Source organism: Anguilla rostrata, chromosome 13 (genome assembly GCF_018555375.3).
Source record: "Anguilla rostrata isolate EN2019 chromosome 13, ASM1855537v3, whole genome shotgun sequence".
Taxonomy (NCBI): domain Eukaryota; kingdom Metazoa; phylum Chordata; class Actinopteri; order Anguilliformes; family Anguillidae; genus Anguilla; species Anguilla rostrata.
The window spans coordinates 18,258,254-18,282,280 of NC_057945.1; the positions used below are offsets into that span (position 1 = coordinate 18,258,254).

General features: G+C 47.8%; 1 protein-coding gene across 6 annotated transcripts in view; it reads right to left on the bottom strand.

Moving 5' to 3' along the window:
• Positions 1-417: 417 nt before the first annotated feature.
• LOC135237385 (ephrin type-B receptor 2-like) overlaps positions 418-24,027 on the bottom strand; it is a 134,369-nt gene continuing 110,759 nt past the window's right edge. For 2 of the 6 annotated variants that reach the window (XM_064304508.1, XM_064304504.1), the window contains exons 6-16: positions 21,621-21,745; positions 20,380-20,542; positions 18,174-18,282; positions 17,816-17,880; positions 15,329-15,451; positions 14,880-15,127; positions 11,526-11,741; positions 11,101-11,250; positions 8,415-8,608; positions 6,462-6,617; positions 418-5,673 (exon numbers count right to left, since the gene is read on the bottom strand). In XM_064304508.1, the coding sequence (XP_064160578.1) occupies positions 5,565-5,673; positions 6,462-6,617; positions 8,415-8,608; positions 11,101-11,250; positions 11,526-11,741; positions 14,880-15,127; positions 15,329-15,451; positions 17,816-17,880; positions 18,174-18,282; positions 20,380-20,542; positions 21,621-21,745 (1,658 nt within the window). In that variant the 3' untranslated portion in view covers positions 418-5,564. Of the gene's footprint in view, positions 5,674-6,461; positions 6,618-8,414; positions 8,609-11,100; positions 11,251-11,525; positions 11,742-14,879; positions 15,128-15,328; positions 15,452-17,815; positions 17,884-18,173; positions 18,283-20,379; positions 20,543-21,620; positions 21,746-24,027 lie in introns of all 6 variants that reach the window. The other 4 variants (XM_064304507.1, XM_064304503.1, XM_064304506.1 and 1 more) reach the window with 3 other exon arrangements.

The following is a 24,027-nucleotide window of genomic DNA, read 5'->3' on the forward strand; positions in this document are numbered from 1 at the left end:
TTAATCAGGGATGAATGCATAAAGGTGGGTTTAGGCAGTATGAGAATATTAAAACTGTAAAGATGTTCTCATCAGCAGTACTCAAGGAGTTGGTGAGGCCACATTGCTTAAAATACACACCCCATTTTCAGTGCCATTAGGATGGAACACATACAAGCTAAGGTGGGTAAACGGAAACCAGGCTGATTAAACTGAGCAGCCCTCCCACAGTCCAGCCAAAGCTGGATTTCCCAGGACATGAAGTACATGAAGAACAGGACCTTTCTCCACAGGGCTGGATTTACGTAGCTCTCTGACCCAGAGCACTACAAAGACCATCAGCACATTTATACAGACATGAAATCCAACACCATTTTTAACCCACCAACAACAATACACACTGGCCCACCAAGAGAATCAGACAGAGAACATCAAGAATGGAAGCAACAGCGCTGTTTTTTTTTCTTTTTTCTTTTACAGTACATCAGATCGCACAGTCAGAACACATTGGCACCTGTATGCTCTTTCAGAACAGAGAGTAGGCTGACACACGGGCCTTTCACTTTTCTTCAAGCAGTAGCTTTGACATCAACACGAAACGATGGATCAATGAGATTAATGGTTCAAACTTCCCAATAATGAAGATTTCAGTTTCAATCTCATGTTATTGTATTATTCATAGTTACTTTGGTTAAAAAAGCTTTCTCATTCCACTGAAAACCATATTAGTAACTGATATCTGCTTTTAAAAAAGGCTGATGACTGAACATTGCAGGTCATCCACTCTCTTCCAGTGTGAAAGGCTATTGGCTGGCTTATGCTGCATAACTGACACATTTAGCCTGATGGAATGAATGAAATCTGCATGTGGCAGCTACAGTGCAGCGCATGGAAGACCGGAGCTGGGCGGTGTAAGAGGACGGACGACCTAGCAAACAACTGCTTCCAAACTTTCACACACACACACACACACACACACATTCAAAATGTTCTGCCCATGGGGCTGTGAACCTGGAAACTGATCAGCTGCTTCATTTGTAACACATACCGACAGTAACGTAACACTATTTATTTATTTAATGGGTTGAAGTGTTAAAAAAAAAAAAAAGTATTGGCTGCCTTTTTAATACTTCTGAAGCTGCTGGAAGTGAAAATTCAAAAAAAAAAAGAAGAAAAAAGTGTGTGTGTGAGTGTGAATTTGAGAGAGCGACAAATGCATGTTTTTTCTTGTATAACAGAAATCCATTTAATTTGGTTTACCCTTTGAAGATGGTAAGAGTAGCATGCAAGAGTAGAAGGTGAGTTACGGCATTAAGGTCAACCTTACACTTAACCCTACAGGTTCTGATTCTATAGTTGAACAAAATTGAAGAGAATTGTCTCAAATAATTTAGCATTTTCCCTTTTTAAATGCAATGCAGACAGTTGGCTAAAAATCATAGTTTGCTCATTTGTCAGAGGTATCCGGTGCCTTTTTGGAATGCAGACATATAAAACTCATGAATGTACTTTAAACCTACTCCCTGCCACTATGGCCTGAAACAAGCAGTAATTCTGCGGTAGGAGAATCCACATCAGGATAGAGTCTACCTTCCTGAGTGCGAGACTGCAAGTTGGGCTTTGGCTGGATCACCGTGAGGGTTTAACCCAGGATCCAGGGAAGTTGCACAAAGGCTTTAAATCAGGAGATGTGGTCTACACAACTGCCATAAGAGCAGCTCAGAGTTCAGCAAAGTAAGGGTCAGCCTTGGGTTTCATGTGATAACTGAAGGGAATCCCTGTGCTCTCTCTCTCCATACTGAACTCCATTCCCTTCAGTTTAAGTCTGCTTATGCACCTTCTGTTCTTTTTCAAACACTATTTTTCTCAACGATTTGTTTTTCTAGGGAAAGTGAATGTATTTTATTTATTTTTTTGCTGTGTGTCATTTATCTTGATGCGGAAAAAGATTGACCCAAAGAAAACAGCTTCCCTGTCACACTCCTCGTGGAGTTGACTTAAAACAAACATGAAATGAAAAATGAAAATAAAGGTTAACATTTTCTGAGGAGGCCTTCGGGATGACTTAAATCAGGAAGGAATACAAACTTTCCCAGGGCTGATGAAAATGAAGATTATGAACGGAAATTATACAGCACTCTTAACGTTATCAGAAGGGACACACACACACACACACCTCGCGAAACACCATGTTGATGTACTAGCACGTCACACATTCTCAGGAAGTCTTCCCACACAGCAGTTGTCCCTTTCACACTGCATGTCATGAAACAAGCATCGTCTTGTAATGGACAATTTGACAGAATGCAAAACGGCACACGGCAAAGCTCCCCTGCTCCTGATTCACTGGACGGACAGCTGGACGAAAGCGGGGACGGACAGACGGGCTCACGCAAAGGGAAGAGCTCCCTGGTCCCTGTGCGAGACTGAGGGTAAGGACAGAGAAGAAAAGCACTTGCGCACGGTCGTGGGAAGGCACACGTCCGACAGACGGAGTGTCCGACCCTTTCGAGACGGGAAGCATCGCGGGTTCATTTTTTTTTTCTTCTGTAAAAAAATCACAAACGATTTATGTTAACTAATGGAAGCCCCTTACACTCCCCTTGGTACTGCATTCAACCCAAAAACTCCGAGCTTGATTCGGCCGGCTCAAATGCTTAGGAATCCTCCACTAATCGCCATGACAGTGCCGGACTTGTCAAAGGAGTTTGCGGCATGATTCTGTGGTTAGTGCCTCTTAAAACATCGTTCCTTCAGAACCCAACAGAATGCTTGCGAGCAGTTCGTTGGGACATAGTCCTGTTGCACTGCAGTCAGGGGGCCCAGGATCCTGATGTTCCGGCTTGGACCGACGTCCTGACTGGACTGCGCTTCTCCTCCAGCACGCCTGAGGGGCCTTCAGTCTCCGGACTCCTGACAGGCTGATTCTGGGACAAACCCCACATCCTCCACCGTCCCATCTCCACTCTCAGCCCTCAGGCCAGACAAATCAGCCCAAATCAACACTGGACACCCAAGCCTCAACTCACCCAAAAGTTTTTTTGTTTTTTTCCCTAAATACCTTTAAGCAGAACAGCATGACAAACTTTTGTCACATTAAATTTTAAGGGCCTATTTTATAATGTTACAAAGCTGTTGATGATAAATGAGTTTTTTTTTATACCTGTAGTAACGAGGTAATACAAAATAAACATCAGATTGAAAAGTTAAATCCATTTTAGAAATATTAACAAAAAAAAACTACTTCACTATCTTAACTGTTAAGATCGGTTTTGTTTTTTTAAATTTACATCCCGATTTTCAAACCCCGACCGAAGTAGTATATCAATAAATATGTCATTATTTTAACAGATAACAACTACGTGTTAAACAAATGAAAAAGTAATGCATCTTTAGTTAATACGTAGTAGTACAACTAAATAGCATCAAATGCTTTCTAATACTATAAATCGGCCCTTAAAATAAAATGCTACCACATCTTTCGAGAAGCATTAAGGTGATTCTTCGATTACCAACCAGTTTTCTGCACCTTCAAAGAGAGGAAAGCACGTGTATATTTTTCTTACACCGTTGAAAATATGAAATCTTGGTGTGTAAGAACCAAAAACATCTGAGCAACTGAAAAGCAAACAGAAAAAAATAACTATGGGGAGGGGGTGTTAGGATGTCACACCTTCACCCATCTTCATCCATTCCAGCTGAGTAGCACGAGTGGACACCGTCTTTCTGTCAGGCAGGGAATGCCCTGCTTCTGAGAGAGGACCGTGGGTAGTCTTGGGAAGGTAAACTGTGGAGAGATGCCTTGTGGCTGTCCTAGCAGTTTGTGTAACAGTGTAACAGAATTGTTCCCCCAAATACTTCGTGTCCTCCTCCTAGATCCTTTCCTTTCATCACCCACTCATTACCTTCCCATCATGAAAAGCCGCATTAACATCTGTGTTCTCTACAACTGAAACTTATAATAATAATAATAATAATTACAGCATATAAAACAACCTACCATCAAATCTGCAAAGTACCGGTGGCCATTTTTTAAATAAAAAAAGAACATGTCTCTATAATCATGGGTCAAGATGACATTATTACATAATCGTATGCACTACCCTGCTCCTCCCTTCTGCTAACACTTCATTATAAAGCATCTCTTTTGAAAACAAAACTTTGAGAGAAAAAAAGCACATCAACACAGTGTTCCATAAAGTGTCTAAATCCAAGCCCCTGGTGAAGTCCCTCCTTGCCTCGGCATGCTCACTCTAGCCCCAGGCTTCAGGCTTCGACAGGCCTCACACATGAAACGGCAAGATTTCCAAACAATAAAGGGAAAGAAGTACATCATGTGAAGACCAAAACATATGTGCACTCGGGGTCCCTCTATGTAAACAATATAGGAAAAAGAACACCCAAAACAGCATGTCATGGAGGAAGACTGCACAATGTTTGTTACCAATTTTCTTCAGGTCCACAACTAACTTCTGGGAAATAAAGAAAAATATTAATGACAACAAATAATGACCTCCCTCCAGTCACCCTAAAAAGAGTTTGTGAGCCAGTCCATCAAATCCTGCAGTCCAAACATGGAGGCGAGCCTCACAGATGACAGGCTCATGGTGATGACATCATAATGTCAAGTGTATCTGATATGTACAGGATGATGACATCAGAGGTATGCAGGGAGGATGTCCCATTTGGCAGACTGTGATGTAATAAAAAAGGAAACACTTTTTTCATGGTGAAAGGAAGCAAAAAAAAAAAAACAACAAAAAAAATTCCTTAAACTCCACACTAAGAGATTAATCATGGCAAGGCCATCAAAAGTCCTTGTTGCTTTAAGTTTTTTTTTCTTTTTCTTTTTTAAATCGGCATAGTTACGGAATTCTTTCTAAAACTGTTCACGGAAGTAAGTGCTGCCAATCAAAGATCCATTTCATGGAAAGAGCAGTTTGTATTTTCTCCTGCGTCAACAACAGGATTATTATAATTCATGTTCCTTAAGTTTCTTCTGTGAATCCTCCATGACAAAATGGCTGCCAGAGACACCAGCACTGGAATCTTTATCAGCACAGCACAAAGAGTAAAGAATCCCAGAGCCGAGCTTTGTGGAGACTTATGCCATTTCTCTCCCCATCACAGTTGATTCCTTTGCCCTTTTAAAGGGTAGCCTTCTCATTCAGTTCACCTTATGAACAAATCTATATGTTTATATAGATCTTCTTGCTGTATTCTTAACATTTCTTTTTTCTTTAAAAAAATTCTCTACAAAATTCTGGAAAAAGAGCAAATTAAAATGTGGGAAGAAAATGTAAATGTAAGAAGTGGTTTTCTGCAGACGATGGAAGTTTAAGAAGACGACGTCATTCGCCACCCTGTGCGTGACCGTGGATCTGCCCTGGCGGGATTCTGGCCTGGGGGAGCCGGGGTTTTGGCGGGGAGGGAGCACGATGGGAAGAGGAGCGTATAGAGCGTTTGTGGGGGGGGAGGAGATGTCCAGAGAGAAAGACGGTCATACAGGAAGCCTCGGGCACAGAGTCCAGCATCGTGTCCCCCCCCCACCCCCCCTTGCTCCCCCCCAGATCCGTCTCCAGAGGTCAAACTTCCACAGACTGGATCTGGTTCATCTGGGCTCGCATCATCTGGACGCTGTTGAGGATCTTCTTCTGGTGCCCTGCTAGCGTCACCCCCACCCTCAGGATGTCACTGCAGGGGGGTTGAGAAGAGGGGACGGGGGTCACTCATGAGAACGCTGATGCGAGCAGGAGCAGGAACAGAGCCCCACAGACTCCCCGCTTGTACAGCACACACACACAGCAGCCCTCACAGCGAAGCCAAAAAATTTACCTTGGAACACGATAACCATCACACCACATGCCAGGTTCGTAAAAAAAGTAATGACAACAGCATTCTTTTGTTTTCCTAGTGAAATGAACCTTTTTATGAGCATATTACAGTCTGTGACACAAGGGAAAAAGAATTTCACAAACCAGGACTGTGGCTCACGTTTCAATTATCAATGTAAGATCATGTCTGGAGATGTACCGACCAAACAATAAAACCACATTTTCTAAGTATCGTGTTTGTTAAACACCTCTGCTTGAGAAGATTTTTTGCTGTTCTTCCTCAATAACCTTCTCATACCTTTACAACTGATACTGTTTACAGATATCAGGACAGGAAGCAGTGCTGGAACATTCTAATCAAATATGATTGATATACTGAGTTCCCTAAATTCTTATTGGTAGTCAGAAACAACACTTTCACAAACGACAAAAAAATACAAACGGATATCATTTCACAGCAATGAAGTATTTCATGTGCCATGCGGCTCACTGGTATAAACGAAGACTAGGGGTGAAACTACTGTAGACAAAAGCAGGTTTGTGCAGGTGTGAGCAGAAGAGAAACGGGGTAATCGCTAAGGGGACTCAACCCTAAGGAACTGGGAGGGTGCGAAACTGGTCTGGACAAAGGGGAGGGGGGGGACTTACTCCATAGTCATCTGGGAGACTACATCAAAGCTGGTAAAGTCAGCGTTGGCAAAGTTCTCTTTGTACTGGCCCATTTTGATGGCGTCCAGCCAATCATCTACGGCGCTGAAGCTGGAAAAATCTGGCACGCTGCGGTCCAGCAGGGGCAGGTGGATGCTGAGAGACACGGGGAGAGACACGGGTGAGAAACAACCAAGACGCTGAGACACACTGAAGAAAAATGTCTCATTGGGAAAACCTAAAATTTGAATGTTTTCAGAGTTGAACGTTCTCACGTTCATTCAAAACCTTCAACTGAGAGAACCTAAAAAATATAGGCGTAACAAACTGAAGTAAAAATTTACCCAATGAAACATCTTTTTTCAGTGCAGGTGTGATACTTGGTACATAAGTGAGTGCTGAGAGAACAACTCTGAAGGTAATCACTACAATAGTGCTCAGAGTACTAACCAAACTTACAGTCTGGCAACTGTGGAACCCTGCAGTACACTACACTTCACACCGTCTGCATGCACTCACTAGGGAGACACTATCATAGCATAGCTAATAGAAAATGCAAGTAACCAGCATAACTATAAACATCAGAACTGAGCAGACAGTTACTATATTCAGAACAAACTGATCACACTCAGCCAACACAGTGGAATAAGATATTAAGTGCGCTAACACTCGATAGGATGCCCTAAGTACTAATCAATACAACAATAAAAACAGACGGGGGCTTATCAAAAGGATAAACAGATGATGGTACGTGATATCTATAACTGTAGCAGTAACTGTGAGCTAGCGATCCGAGACTGCATTGGTGAGGACTGGTTAGGAATTGGTTAGGAAAAGTCTGCAGTCCTGAGCAGGCAGCTCTTTCCAGCAGGAAGCTGGGGTGGAGAAGAGGTGTGACTACGTGGTACAATGCCAGAGCCGGACATCAGGAAAATGCACAAACAAATGTGCCTTCCGCCAAAAAAACAAGTTCAAATCTACCCTTAAAAATAAAAGAACAAACAAAAAAGGGTGAGGAATTTGGTTTGATCGTAGACCTTCAAGGAAACATGACGTCCACTTGAAAGCTGCTCGACGCTGTTTTAGTTTTCTGGTTTCACAACCGCATTGAATCAGGAATCGCCTTGGGCGTTCAACAAAACGCCTGGGCCATCGAACCAACAGGATTTTATTTACATACCCTCCCGTTGCCAACAGATACAAAAAACAAACAAAAAAAAAAACTGAATCTTCAGTAGACACGAAGCGCACCACCAGAACTAGGAGGGCACAGGCCCGTGGGTGAGGCTTCGCTCCCTGTCTGAGCTCTCGGCTCATGTTTGAAGCACCGTTTCGGAATACGAAGAGAACTTGTACACAAACTTGGTGGAAAGTTCTTTAACTCTTGGCCAGACGTTTGGAATTCATTACGACACAAAACACATGAAAACAAACAGAAACACAGAGACGATGCGTGCCCCCGAGCGCTGCATGTGGCGTTTAGCAGGAGGCTCTGCAGCTCCATTACACGGCAATAAAAAGAGCTCTGTTTATCATCAAGGCGCAGGACATTCTTCGTGCGCTTGAGTTGTACTGCATCATCGTGCAAACGTCTTCTCCACCCCACCCCCCGCAGAGGAAATTTGTCCCATATTTGGTACAGTATGTTCTGCTCGATTCTTGCAAGGCTATCAGTCCGGCTTTAGGGGACTGTCTGTACTCAAACTAATGATTTTCGGGTGTTGAAACGGTCCTACAGACCAGCGGAGAAGCCAGTGCTTTTGCAGGAGTGAAAGTAAAGTTTCACAGAATACAGAAAATGTTTCTTCAGCGAGTCACTCAGGACTCAGAGTAGGAGAGGTCCTTGGATCTTTGAAGATACAAGGGTTTTTCTTTTTTTTCAAAGTTTCAACCCATACCCACACCATAAGACATGTATGTATATGTTTGTGTGTGTGTGTGCATGGGTATTACCCAGAAGACAGCGGGGTCATGGCCTTCAGGCTGTTGGGGTTGCGGATCATCTTGTCCAGGTTGTTGACGATCTGGCTGAACTTGGGCCGGTTGTTGCGGTCCTTCTGCCAGCAGTCTAGCATAAGCTGGTGCAGGGCGCTGGGGCAGTCCATGGGGGGCGGCAGCCGGTAGTCCTGCTCGATGGCATTGATCACCTGTGGGGGGAGACACAGAGCTCTAAGGGTCTCTAGCAGGCTCTACGAGGACCAACGGGAGGGGAGAGAGCAGAGTTCCCATTGCAGTGCATCCAGGTCTCCACAAACCTTTTCACCATAAACAAACTCCATATGCAGTGCTATTTGAAGGAAAGTTTTACTGAACCAAACAGCTGCTTTTTGTCTTTATTCATTGTGGTCACAGCAGACTCCCGCAGTGAGCAGGTGCAACCGCTGAAGGGATCCCCTCCAGGCCCACATTCCGACTGACTAGTTCTGCGTATGGTATTTGTGTTCCATCCATTGTGTTCCATCCATTTCCATCCATCCTCTCTCACTAACCGCTTTACCCAACCACTGCCTGCAGCATCATCTGCATTATTACTGTCTGTAGCCTCAAAAACAAGGGTGCACCACAAGGATTTTACGCCCCCCACCCCTCATTACTGATGCATGTTACACTGCCTTCCTTCAAAATGTTGCCGCAATATTTCACTGCCAAGTCCTTAACGAGGTTCTACCCATGCACTCTTTCTTCCGTATGCATTTGAAAACAAGGCGGAATCTTCCAGAAGAAATCGTGTCTGGGAGAAGGGGAGATGTGAGACTTGATCCGGCTCCTTCATAAATAAACTCTGATCGTTATCTGGTGTCCGGGGGTGGGGGATGGGGGGTGGGGGGTACGAGTTTGGACTTGACTGGACGGCCAGGAGGCGCAATCTGTCACCCTGACGTCCCCGCCTCTTCACGCCGGCGCCGCGGACGGCGGGGGCACCGGGCCGTAATTTTCTGCGGGGGGCTAGCGGGGCGGCGTGAGCGATAGGCGGGCCGCGCTCCGCGGCGGCAGGATATTAATCAGGCGGCGAGCCCACGTCCTCCCGGGACGGCGGGGAGTCCCATCGCGGACCGCGCGTCTGTTACGGATATTAAACGGCTCCACTCCGGGGGAATGATAAGGAGGAGCTAGGTGTCCTGTAATTGAAACCAATTCCTCATCTGACCACCATTTGCACCAATGACGAGACGGCTGACCTCACATTTATTTTATTTTTTTTGAAGCTAAGCTTCAGTCCAAAGGCTTTCATTTCTACAGCCTGTGGGATCTGGAGCCTGGATCTGGACCACAGTGCTGATGTGAGATCTGGCTGTGTATGTACAATGGAGACTCCCGATAGAAAGGGAATGTGGACTGGCTTACATTAAAGAGAAATAATTTCAAATGAAAAACGGCGCTTAAAAGATAAGGTGGCCCGCCTGCAAATCAAGCGCATCGGTCTCATGCCTGGTTTTCGGGCTTAGGCGAATCTGCTATTCCAGTATTGGCACGGGACATTGTTAAAACTGTCCACTCCACCTCGCACTGGTGATTGGCCAAATTTGGGGTGGGGGGTGTGGGGGGGGTCGGCAAAGACGGCTCACTCCACAAGCATAAAAGCGCTTCTTGCTTGAAAACCCCTGAAACGAGAGGGCCAATAAGACAGGCGTGTAATAAGAGAGGTGTCGCGCGCTGCTGACGATTAAGGGGGGGGGGGCACAGACCACGCCACGCCGCTGCTCCTCAGCTCATTAGGGCCTCAATTACCAGCCGCTGATCTCAGATTAATCTCATTCAGCCATTTCAAATGAAGATCTCCGTTTGGGGGGTGGGGGTGGGAAACACTATCAGGAGTCGCTAATAGGATAACCACGGCGATATCCCCCGCCCCTCCTTAGCGCGCCGTGCGTCCGGGCTTACGATTTTAAACGCTTTTCCGTTATCAGCCCGTTAATTTGCTTCGCTTCCGCGGTCCTACAGGGAACGCTGAGGCTGGGAGATACGCTCCGCCGTGAGCCACTGCCCGTCTACAGCGACTCGCAGCTCGGCGGTGATGCCGGTTCAAGATTAAACACCTGGACGCAAAAGGCTCTGGGTCAGCAGAGAGAACTGCTGCCTTTGGAAAGCCAGAGGAATGAGAAACGCAGCATCTGCTGCTGGGCGGTAAAGCAGAACGGAGGGAGAGACACTGGGAACCTTTACCAGGTCTACAGAGAGCCAGGAAACCATACCAACCACCCAAAACGAATAAACATGTTCCCAACAAACAGCTGGTATGGAGAAATGTAGATCACACTTTCTGCATTAGTCATGCCGACTGTCAGTAGACAGAATTCACTTGTTGTACGTCACTTTGGATAAAACCATCTGCCAAATAAATGTAATCTAATGTAAAATGAAAAATTTCCAGGTGAACGGTAAATTCAGGAATGTTTTATGAGCTTAGAGAGAAAAAACTACTGAAACCATTTTTTCTGGGTCCATTTCATACCATATCCTTTCTAAAAAATTCTACTGGAAAGGCAAGAAACACCTTTTGTACAGTTAGAGGTGTTGATTTTGTAGCAGATGGAACGACATATTGACCATTGTAGCAAACTCTCACTAGGAAGCTATCGCTATGCCCTTGCATAAACAGCGTGCTTCTGTGGAAGATAAAAGGAAGCTCAGAGCTTACGTCTTGATTGGTCATGTCCCAGTAAGGCCGCTCTCCATAGGACATGACCTCCCACATGACGATGCCGTAGCTCCACACATCACTGGCAGAGGTGAACTTCCTGTACTGAATGGCCTCGGGCGCGGTCCATCGGATTGGGATCTTCCCTCCCTGTGAACCAGACCCCAGCTCAGAGGAGACCTCACACATTCAGCCATGTTAGAGGAATGCTACAGTGTTGGAAGTAGAGGCAGGGTAGAGTTTTGTGACAGGTAAACGTAGGGCAGGGTAGGGCATGAGAGGTAGAGATGTAAGAGGTGGAGGTGGGGCAAGGTATGGAGTGAGGTGGAGATGGAGCAGGGTATGGTATGAGAGGTGAAGGTGTGAGAGGTGGAGATGAGGTATGACTTTGTGTGAGCGGGCACAGGTGAAATGCGGACTCTCACCAGGGCGCTGGTGTAGGTGGGGTCTGACGTGTCATCCTCCAGGAAGCGGGACAGGCCGAAGTCGGACACCTTGCACACCAGGTTGCTGTTGACCAGGATGTTGCGGGCGGCCAGGTCCCGGTGCACGTAGTTCATGTCGGCGAGGTACTTCATGCCCGAGGCGATGCCACGCAGCATGCCCACCAGCTGGATCACCGTGAACTGCCCGTCGTTTTGCTGTGGGGGGGGGGGGATACGTCAGCGGTCTCGCACTGCGGTGCTGGCTCCGGCTAGACCCCGCGGCCACTCGCCGTGGCCTGAGCGGGGCCCCTGGGACCCCGCATCTAGGTCCCACGGGATTCAGCCAACTCGGCTGTGCGTTTCCGCTCTGCACCCGAGACCGTCGGAGAAACGGCCAACCGCAGCCTCCCGTGGACATCGCCGGGCAGACTGAGCATCGGACTAGCCTCACCTGCTACTGTACTTCACCTATTCCCCCTTTCTCTCTCTCCCTCAAACTGCTCTCCTGTGCTCAGACTACGGACCTGTGCCTTGAACATTTCATACCTCATTAACTGCACAACACTGCGCATCGCATTGCAGCCAGTACATTATGCAGTTATCCTTCGTTGTACTACATTCTGTAACGATAAACTGTCATACATTATTTATAGGGCTTGAACTTGCAAGCCATACTTATGTTGACATATCTTCCAATGATGTATGCACTTTCCCAAAGGAGTGTTCTGCTATAGCACAGTACAGCAACTGAGGCTAAAAGCAGACCCTACTACGGTTACGAACTGCCCCCCCATATGTGTTCTGTCTGCTTTGTGGGTTCCATTTCAGCAATCAATTAAAATGGGTTCCGCCGTTTAATGCTTGGCTTTAGCTGGTTCCTCCTGCTTATTGCTTTGATCTCCCTGGATTGATCATATTGCCTGTATCGATCGCATTCCTCTGCTCCGCACAGCATGCTCAAATCCAAAAAATCATACGCCACCGGCATGCCTTCAAAATGTAGTTTTACTGACGCAGGCTCACAAATGTGAAACATGTTATACCATAGCAACAATATATGATGACAAAAGTAGCAGTGTTACTAACATGTGTGTGTGTATATATAGTAATAATACAGGTATAAATAGCCTAATTATACTCTCTCTCTCTCTCGCCTCTCCTCTCTCAGTCTGAGAAGGACAGCTCACTCTTCAACCCTCTGTGCTCTGGTGGAACTTGCACTGAGAGACAGCTTCATGTTCTCAAAAATTGATATTTACAGCTAAACACTGTCAAGGGCTTGTGAAGCTCCACTCCCAGTAGAGGAACAATCTGCTCCAGAGTGATCAGTGGGCTGTCAGACACATCACCAAAAAGCATCGCAATGCTTGAGACGAGCCTGAGATGTGCGTTTGAAGGAGAGGAATTACAATATTGCTTTAACAAAGACAGGAAAACAGATGCGACATGTCTGCATGTTCGAGCAGCAGCCACATCAAACTGTCAGAAGATTGAGGTTTTCAAAAAATTCCTCAGTCCCTTTCTTTCTCCCTCAAGCAAAAAAAACCTTAATTTTCCTTTTTTATGTCTCTCTTTAATCCTCATTCCCCTCCTTCAGAAATCTCCTGCCTCCTAAATCTCCAGAGTCAATGATCCCAGGTGACAAACACAATGACAGCACGAAGCGATATGACAAAAGCTGACAAGAGAAGAACCCGGAGCTTATTACTAATCCAAACTGCCTGAACAGAGACAATTATGTTACTATTATGTCTTCTGCAGAAGGAGTAATGACTTGTCTTGTTTTGTGTTTCTCTCCTGTGGAAGAGGAGGTCACAGAAGTGCACATGCTCCAGGTGGGGGTGGTGGGCCTCATGTCCACATTTTTTACCGTCTATATTAGCATTGCTTACCACATTAGCAGACACCCGGGTCCAGTGTGACTTCACACGGCTTACAGTACATGCTTTATGTATTGCCCCAAACGCAGCTGGACATTACTGTAACTGACACAGTTCAGGGTCCAACGGCAAGGTTGGCCCACCTGAGAATGGAACAGGCAATTTTCTGAAAGGAGTAAAACAATAAATGTATTTTTGCCATAAACAAACATGCAATTTTGTATGCCTGTTTTATTAGCCCCATTGTATATTATAAATTAATGCTGCTTGCCCTCAATTGCACAGATGGGAAGAACTCCTGTATGGGTACACAAACATGTATGGATTCATTTTACATTAAATAAATCAACTGCTTTGAATGAATTTCAAAGACAAGAGTCCAATTAGAGGTAAACGGCTGAGGAATGAAAGGTCTGTGGACACTCGCTCCTTTTGTTAAAACACATGACGACGCACAAATGACACAACTGACTGTTGGTAATGGAAAGCTACGCTAGCCGCCACACTTCAACTGTACAAGTCTAAAATGTTCTTTTCCTCAGAACGATTCTGAAACTCTTGACGGGGGGGGGCGGGGGGAGGAAGCTTAAACTCAGTGCCACTGCGGATCCTCCATGTCATGAGTAACGTTCGGATTATAAAACATTTCCATAATCACACACCTGCGATTAGTGTGAGTCACAGCGCTGTGCCTTATACCACTCTAGACCAAGAGCTCAATGAAACGACTTAGCGCCGAAAAGTGAAGACAAAATGGCGCTGGGTTTCAGGCACTCCTATCAGTCTTTCGCAAGCTGCTCTTCGGGTGTCTTCCTGAGGTAAGGGAACATTAAGATGTGGGAGGCAGCACTGCCTTAAACAGGCAAAGGACCGCTTGTACTCGTAATCATAAGCCGGTCCGAAATGACCGATGGCTGCGCGGCCAATCTGTATAGCATCTAGCTGCTATTGCTTTAGCCGTACGGAATGATGGGCTGAGATAGATGTAAGCTGTTAGCGACGCTTTCTTGGCAGAGCCCGCAGATATGACACGTCTGGATACCTCAGAGAAACTCCAGGGGTGCTGTTAATCACACAGGAGGAGAAGAAACTGATGACAAGGGCGATAAAGGCAACATATTGCCATGCTGTGTGTGTGTGTGTGTGTGTTTGTCTGCGTGTGTGTGTGTGCGTGTGTGTATGCGTGTGCTCTCGTTCTTTGATATCAGCGTGGACCGAATGCTGTCAGGGCTGTATCATTAGTCTCTGTGAGCAGTTCTGTCCCCTTAGGAGATAAATCAAGATGGACAAAGTGAGAGTGAAACAGAGAGAATAAGAAAGAGAGTGACCTTCAGAGAGAAAAGTAAATAAGAGGCAGGGATATAAAACAGAAATAAAGAAATAAGAAGTTGCACAGAGAGCAGAGCGGCAGAGTGTTTAAGCAAAAGAGTGGCAGTTAAGCCAGAAAAGAAGAGACAAAGAAAGGAAGACTCACTCGGAGGAATGAGTCCAGTGACCCGTTCTCCATGAACTCCGTGACGATCATGACCGGGCTGCTCTTGGTGACCACGCCCTCCAGGTGGATCACGTTGGGGTGGTCGAACTGGCCCATGATGCTGGCCTCGCTCAGGAAGTCCCGCCTCTGCTTCTCCGTGTAGCCCGACTTCAGGGTCTTAATGGCCACAAACATCTCCCTCTTCCCCGGGAGCTTCAGGTTCCCGCTGCACACTTCTCCGAACTCGCCTGGCAGAGACAGCAAAGGGACAGGAAGACCGCAGGTCACTTCTCAGAACCTCCGCTGAGGAATTTCAGTAATCTACAAAGCAATTGCCTGAGGGTTTAGTGGGAAGCACGCATCTCCACTTGCAGGAACGGTAGCCTTAGCAGACCCTGAGGGTCCAGCCGGCATTGTCTGCACTGTGAGGGCTTCAGGGCTGAGCTCACCTGCGCCGATGACCTGCTCGATCTTCACGCAGGAGATGTCAATCTCCTTGGCGAACTCCCGCACAGCCTCATTCGGGTCCTCATATGTAAACGGATCAATATAGATCTTCATTCCTGGAGTTACTTGGAAAAATAAGAATCAGCTATAATACTCACAGCTCCATACACACCAAACAATTCATTAAAATACGCACGCACGCACTTCTTCTATGTATTATGGGTAAATTAGTGAGTTTTGGTATACTCCAGGTGGAATTATGGTAAAATAGAGAATTGAGTGGTTACTGCAAGTGGACTTTGGGTGACCGAGACAGTGAGCAGTTACAGAAGGGGAATCATGGGCAACAGGGTTGAATAAGGAGTAACTGCAGGTGGATTTTGGATGCCTGAAAGAGTAAAGGCCAGGTTACAGTTAGGCGATGTATGATTGTCACATTTGATGGTCGGGCAGAATGACTTTTAGTTCATATTAGAACGATGGACAATTTGTCATCGTCACTATCATTATTGTGCCTCTTGCCGAGACTAAAACTGTATTACAATGTTTCCGTGTCTGTATCTGCCAAACAGGAGAACTGCATCGATGTCGTTAATGACTGCTTCAGCCATACCTTTTTATCGGTTACATGTTTATACTTCATACGAGTGCCAGCGTTCAATATCGAAGCCGAGCAACAATAGAACGTTGGTGACAATGTAGCGATATCCATCAGCCAATCATACATCACTTAACTGACCGTCAACTGGCCTTCAGGGGTTAGTTCAGGTGGATTATGAGTAACAGAGACTACTGCAGGTAGATCATGGGTAAGAATGAGGGGTTACTGCAGCTGGATTATGGATAAAAGGGACTGAATAAGGGGTTTCTGCAGGTGGATTATGGGTATCTGTGGGAGTCAGAGCAGGCATATTACACGGGACTGAGGCAGAGAGGGGTTACTGCGCTTCCAGTACGAGAGACACTCAGCTTAGATACGCTGGCAGGGCTGGGACGTATGTAATAGATTACTGGACTGCATTCAGACGGACAGGCCAAGGTAAGGCAGTATATTGTCCACTTCCTTGCAGAAGACGCTGAGGGTGCCAGAGCAGAGCATTTAGCGTCACGGAGTGAGGCGCTTATCACCGGGTTCTGCTCCAAGAAATAAATTGGCTCTTAAGTCCAGCTGCCAGGTAAATAGGCTTAAGATGGCCTTTGAAAAATGTTCAGGGTTTTAAGAATCCCAGGCGGCTAATCCGATTATTCTGGTTCTGAAGGCCGTATCTGGCTGCCCACCATTTCTGATGACTGACTGATTTATTCATGGCCAGAGACCAACAGACTGAACGAGGGAGGCGAGGCACATGGCCGGATGGTGAGGCCGTTTCCAGGATACGCACGTGGCCTGCCATAGGCGTAATAAAATATACATCAGGCAGCACTCGTTTTATCCAGGAAGAGCACTTTGTTGAAAGTTGATGTATGGCGGAGTGCCTCATGTGAAAGTACCCTATTAATTGAACCTGGGGGGGGAGTGCCGTGCAAAACAAAAAATCTCCTACATTCTAAAACTGACATGCGGCAGACATGCCATCCACTGCACAGCACCATGTACTATCTACTTCTGCCTCAACACATCCAAAATGGCCGCCCGAGCTCAAAGCCTCATGTGGATCCTATAAACTGCATCTGGGCTAGAAGCGCTGCTGTTCCAGGCGAAAAGTTCTAGGGAACTCCATGGGGGTGATATGGGACTTTAAAGAAGACCGCAAGACGAGAAAGGACAGTGGGAGTAAGAACAGTACAAGCGAGCGGATAGCCTGAGCAAGACGAGCGCGAGAACAGACGCGAGCGTAAGGGGAGTACAGTTACGAGGTAGAAATTAACTGCAGCGAATCCCGCTGTCTCCAGTGGGGTCTCCGGCTGAGCAAACGGTGCCTTTATCACAATCTGATAGCGCTGATTACCCCACGGATCCTGCCTCAGCCGATAGGCGAGGTAAGCACAAAATAAGGCCGTGGAGGAAAAGGAAGCTCTGCTCTGCATTTACACTTAGCTGAGTGAGGACGGGAGATAAAGCCATAAGCCTTCTCAAACATCAGCCTGTTTTAAATCATCACTTCTGCCGGGAAGGTACCATTTCCAAGTCTCCTCCAAAAGATTTACTTTCTATAAATGGAATCCTATGCCGACGGCCTGGACTGTATGTACACGGAAGCGGAATAATTCATAAGCTGCGTTGCTTTAATATTCACTGGGAGCGTTGGGGAGGACACATGCCGGTATAAGTAAATAAATGCATGAATGATGTAAAGTATAAACTGCTAGTAAATAAGCAGAGTACATGTGTTCTCAAAGAGCTCCAGTGATGGACAGACAGGGAGGTGAGAAAGTAAATATTTGAGAAGAGAGGCAGGGTGAGAACAGGAAAGCGAGCGAGTGACAGAGAGATGTATAGAGAGAGGATGGAGGGAGAGATGGAGGAAGGGGTGGGGGGAGTTACTCACTGTGGCCGCTGGTGTAGTGCTGCAGCTTGTCCGTGTATTCGGAGTCGGCCCTCTCGAAGCCTCTCCTCCTGGGGGAGACACGAACAGCTATAGCGCTGGCCTGGGACAGGCCACCCTGACAACCACGTGCACACCAGCCGCTTGCATGACAACCGTGTGCCCACTAACCGCGCGCCCAATAACCACATGGGGCACGGGCCTCGTAAAACCCGCCTTTTACCAGCTGCGGGGTGCAGTGAAAACAGCTGTAATGAAGCCGAAAGAATCATCCGGCTTAACGACAAGGACCCCCCTCCCCCGCCCGCTTCCCGCCGCCACCTGGCACCGCCCGGTCGACGGGAACAGGAGACTGACTCACCGGTTGCAGACGATGATGATGACCACGATGGCGATGAGGAAGACCAGGCCGGCCGCGGCGGAGCCGATGATGAGGGGCAGTTTCTCCTGCATGCTGGTGTTGTACTCCTCTGTGAACGAGAGAAGACACGCCCCCACACCGTCAGCACGCACGCCTCTCCCACGCCACCTAACGCGTGCTGAGCATTCTGCCACAAAATGGCCCCCGCGAATCACCCAGGAACGGGGATACATCATCGCACTTTTTCTCGTGAACACTTTTCTGATTACTTTTTAAACACAGTACTTCACTCGGCCGTGACCCTTCTTGAATAGTCAGTCGACACATCAAGCTGCAGCGTTCCGGCTCTAATGGCAGGGACAGACTGTAAGAAATATTGTGGGCCAACAGAACCTGACGTGCCACACATCAGCGGTGCCTGCGGTTGAGCTTCCCCCCCCCCCCCCCTTCACTCTGAAGTGCTCTGAGAGCACGAGATGGAAGGCACTATATAAAAAGCATTCCACTCCGTTTAGGGCAGATCTGTGCCCCCGGGGTGGCGGGGGGCCCAGAGCATATGGAGGGGTGTGTGAGAGAGTGCGTTTTGGCAGACGGAGGGGGACTCTCCTGCACGGGACAGAAGGCTGGGGAGATGGTGCCGGAGCGGGCACTGTAGCTGCAGCGCTGCTCGCACCCCTCCGGGCGAATTTGGGAGGCACAGCATCGCCATGGCAGCAGGGCTGAAGAAACGCACGCCTGCCTCAACGCCAGGGGGAGGCGCTGACCGGCTGACAGACCCCCCCCAGCACACGCACATGCGCGCGTGCGAGAGACCCCTCTTTCATCTATCGATTCTTCTCGGAAGAATGCCTTTCTTCCGTAGCCAGGATACTGGATCTGCGTGTCTCCCTCCCTTCCTTTTTTAATGACTCCGCTCTGGAGCTGAAGCCTCAACTACAGCTGGGGCAGGGGCGTCTGGCTTTGCTCCGGGCGCCTGTATGCCCACCTCCCCCACACCCCCCTAGCGTGTTTCCCACCGCCGGCCCGTCCCTGGCACAGCTCCAGGCCGGGTGCTGCTGTAGCGGGAGCAGGCTAATTGCGTCCCTGGGCGGCGCAGGTAATGAGATGTTTGGAGAGCCCTGGCTGGGCCGCACGCTGCTGGACGCGGGGCCGGACCGCGGCCTGCCCGCAGGTGTCTTTCTCCGGCGATTAGCGCGCCGCCGCCTGATCCCCGACTCGCGGGAACGGTCGTGTCCCCACATCGCCGCGTGCGTGTCCCCACATCGCCGCATGCGTGTCTCGCCGACGTGCTCCACGCTTCGCTACGAGCAGGAGGCAGCCGTGGCCGAACGCTGTAAGGGACCACCACCGCTCTTCAGAAAAGTCCCACTCGCTGACTACTTTCTGTTGTGAACTGTGCAAAAACGGGGTTGTTTAGACACTAACAGTGAGAAATGGACAGCACAGATTGAGTATTCAGGTGCTAATCGGTCGCCTTAAAACTGTGCTGCGGGTGAAAAACTAACTGCGCTAAAATGAGTCCCCAGAATGGTCCGTTAACCTGTGGCTCTTAGCGTACGCAGAGCACCGCTTTCTCAAGAAGACTGCCTGCTGTAAAATGTGGAGAACAGACAGCTTGTAAACACACCTAACCAATGAAAAAAGCACCTTGAGCACTCCGATGGCATTCCTGAGTGAAGCACACATTTAAAGAGGCTTGCTGATGAAAGGGGAGGTAGGAAAGGAATGATTATGGCCTTGAATTGGTGAAAAAATAAATGCGGCCTAATAAAGCAAAAACTGAGTGAGGCACACACAGAAAAGCCTTCATTTTAGCACCGAAATCACAAAGGAAAACGTAAAGTCTTAAACCACCAATAGCAGGAAATGAGGTGGGAAATGTCATGTTTCTGACAACAGGAAAAGCTAATATCCAACTCTGGCAGCGATACATTTCCCTTTTCCATGGCTATGCCACTAATGAAGACGAAGGCCTTTTATAAGTTAAGCTTTCATGTTTTGTACTTAGACCAGTCGGTTCTCTTTGGAAACATTCCCCGCTGTTTTCCTTGTTGAGGGAACCTCATTTCACATTAGGGAACATCCAGAGACTGAACCACCTTATTGGGGGCCTGCCGCTCTCTTGTGGGGGAGCTCATATGCACACGTGTGCCGTGTTCACGGTCAGTGCGCGAAGCGTGTGCAATCACACGGCTGCCGTCCTCACCTTCGGTCATGGTCTGGAAGTACATCTTGCCGCTGTAGCGTCCGAACCCGGCCACGGTCCTGGCCCGCACCTGGAAGACGTAGATGGCCCCCGGTTTGAGGCCTCGGATGACCGCCGTGTTGGTCTGGCTCTTCACCGTGGAGGAGTTGTATTCGGTCTGGTCCTGAGAGGAACACGCGGTGACATTTAAAGGCCGGCACAAGAACGACCCGTACAGAGCCCTACAGGGGCAGCCAGTGAAAGGAACACAGCAGTACTGACCAATGAACCCAACGCTGTGATAACCGTAACCGCAGAGATCACCGCGTGCGTCAGAACAGTACTTAACATCCGTCGGGGAGATGGCCACACCTGGTAGGAAATTACATTGCCATGGAGATGATCCATCTGTCAATAATTACCATTACCATGGAGATATCCACATCCAGGAATTTATGAGTCACGTGGCGGGCTGATTAGGGAGGTAATTATAAACACTAATAGTCAGAATGGTAATTATAAGCACTAATAGGCATCGCAGCCAAAGCGGCGGTTGACTAATCAGCCAAACGGGCCCCAGCAGCCTCCCCAGCAGTTGTCGTGAGCTGGAATTAGACGGCTCTGGAGGGAGGCGCTGGCAGTTTTGGGTCAGGCCAGACGAGTCTGTTTCAGGGGCGCAGACGGCGCTCCGTCGCTTCGGCGCGGCGCAGACGTTCCCCGCAAAGCGGGAGCACCGTGGAGCCGCCCTCGCTCGCTCATTACCGAGCGCCCGCTGAGAGGGGCTGACGCGCGCTCTGACAGAGCGTACGCGGCGGTGTCTGAGGGCCGCAGGTGTGTGTGTGTGTGTGTGTCTGCGTGTGCCTCTGTGTGTGTGTACGCGCCCCTCCCATAAATATATATATTTTTATTTGCATGAAAGCCCCCCAGCCTAGCAGCTGTTTGACTCCACAGCCATGCACGTTTGCTGTCACTAATCTTGACTGAAGGGAAGAGACGAAGCTCTAGGTCTGCTTGGAACTGAGTGCCTGTAAACAGACACAGAGCAGCAAAGATGTTATCTCTCAAACAGAATAAGATGAGAGATCTGCTTCGTTTGGTCTGCAGCTGTCAGCACAACTCTTAGATAAAAACTTGCTGCGTTTAAACCGCGGATTAGCTGAGAGTCAGAAATAGGATGGAGGAGCCGGGCCTAAGGTAATTTGGGTCCTTGTTCTGGCTGTGTGGGGGTGATGTGTATCTGAAAATGGGTACAGGGCACGTACCTTCTCATAGTACTGGAGCTCATAGTCCAGAATGACCCCGTTGGGCTGGTCGGGCTGGGACCAGGACAGCGTGATGCTGTCCACGGTACGGCTGACCTGGTGCATGATGGACACGGCGGACGGAGCTGTGGGAGAGAGAAAGACAATTAAAACAGAAATCTGAGATGGACCTCAAAGTGGCAGAATTTCTGTGGTATGTAAGTGCGCAACGTGATGTAGCTCCCAGAAGAGATCTGAACTCACAGCCCATTACGTTAGAGCAGGGGCGACCAACCCCTGTCCAGTCCTGGATGGCCGCAGTGCCTGCTGGTTTTCGGTGCGTTTCAGCACGAGTGATTAACTGAAGTCTCAGTTTAGCCAAGTGATTGGCTAAAGAGTCCACACACCTCAAGACCCTGACTGACTGCTGATTAAAAGGAAACAAAAAATGGCTGCAGACACTGCGGCCCTCCAGGACTGGAGTCTGACACCCCCGCGGTAGAGCAACGCGGCTCCGTAGAAAAGAGAGGAAAGCATGTGGCTGAATTTCACTCGTCTCGAGCAGACGCGTCAGAGGCTTGCGCTCAGCTCTCTGATACACACATTATGCACACAGCGCACATGTATTCACATTTGATCTGCAGTCAAACGCAGATGCAGACACGCACACATGGCCGCACACCAACAAATATTTCATTTCTTCATTATCGTTGAATGAGCAAATTCATTCCACAGCCTTGCGCAAAGAACAGCAAAGAGTCAGTCAGAAATAAAGAGGCAGTACTATAGAGCGTGCGGAAAACGTGGGACCCTACAAAACCATCACCAGGAAACTGTTAGCTACAACTACAACATGCTCAAGCAAAAACAAAGCCCTTTTATTCTGCATTCACGGGGTGTACAGGAACAGAGGTGAAAAGCTTACACGGTGCAAGCTGTGGTATCGACGGTCTGAAAACAATTTTTCACCGCAGCCAAAAAAAAGGGCTCTGAATCTAAACGGGTAACGCGCACACACACACACGTGCACACACAAAATCTCTTGCAGTAGGACTCGGAGAGTTCCACCCTCGTCTTGTCCGGGTAATCGATCTGCGCTGCTCGAAGCTCGAGTGTCAGAGCAAAGTGTTTGGCAGCGCTCACTTTCAAGGCCGAGGCCTCGGATTTTAAGAGGAAGAACAAATTTGTGGTGCAAACTCAAATTTTGCAGTCACACAAAAAAACCTGATGCAATTTGCTGGTGCCGCAAATATGCAATGCACAAAATTGAGATTTTGTTTTGGCTTTCTAATTTTGTATTTGCGATTTGCTTTACGGCATCTTTTTTTGTGTAGAAGGCAGTTTTAATGTACAACAGTAAAATTCATTCAAGTACAATAAGAGTTACTATACAGTAAGAGTTATAGTAAGATTTTGTGGATTATAGTGTTTATTTTGATCATAAACACAGTAATAATGTAGTGCAAATAAGCCAAATCCAAAAGTGGCAGTTTTGTCATGGGGAAGGGGGTGGGTCAGATGTCAAAAGCAAGTCAAGCGGTAGCAAAAAATGTCACCATGTATCATGTGGTTCTCCATTCAGCACAAGGTCAAGGGTGCCTCTCATGTGTTACCCATAATGCCTTGCGAGAGGCCAAACCCTTGGGAAGTTCACGAGGGGAGCTGTTGTCTAGTGCGCATGATTACAGTCAACAGTCCAAGGAAAGATACCTGTGTGTGGCTGTGAATCCAGAAGGGAGTATAGCTGACAAACACCAAGCCAAATGCTTTACGGTGGTGTGCACAGGAGATGGAGCCAACTGTTAAGAGATAACTGAGTAGTTTTATGCTGGCCCTGGCCCTCAATGCCCAGCAGACACTGTGAAACATTACATGATATAGAGCTTTCAATCTGGACTTCATTTCCCAGTAGCATCTCTGTGAAAAATGTGATGCCGTGCCCACTGAATAAACCCTGAGAGTTACATCAGATGGTCCCTGGGCCCATAAAGCATATGTTCAAAGGTTCTGCAGCAGAGTGTGAGCGGTGTGAAGAACGCCCCCAGGGCCTTCCACCTTTCTGCCAACATCTAAGGATCTAGACCAGACACTGCCTCTGGCCCGCAAGATATACGAGAGCAATCCCTCCACTGTCACAGCAGAAGCATTTTACTGGCCCAATGCGCAATTTGCTTGCAGTGTATCACGCAACAGTTTCATAGAATTTACTCATTACGCACACGTGCAGGAAAGAAATAACTTACACATTCATACTTGTACATTATACGTTTCAGCTATCGCAAAGCGTACTTGTACAGTGCACCGGTAATTTTTCAGGAAGTGTTTATAAGGTCATCTGAATGGGTCCAAGTTGCTTTTGAGCACGTCTTCGGGCCGACGCGGTGGTTCTCACACGCGTCCACCCTCCCTCTCTGCTCTAAGAATCTGT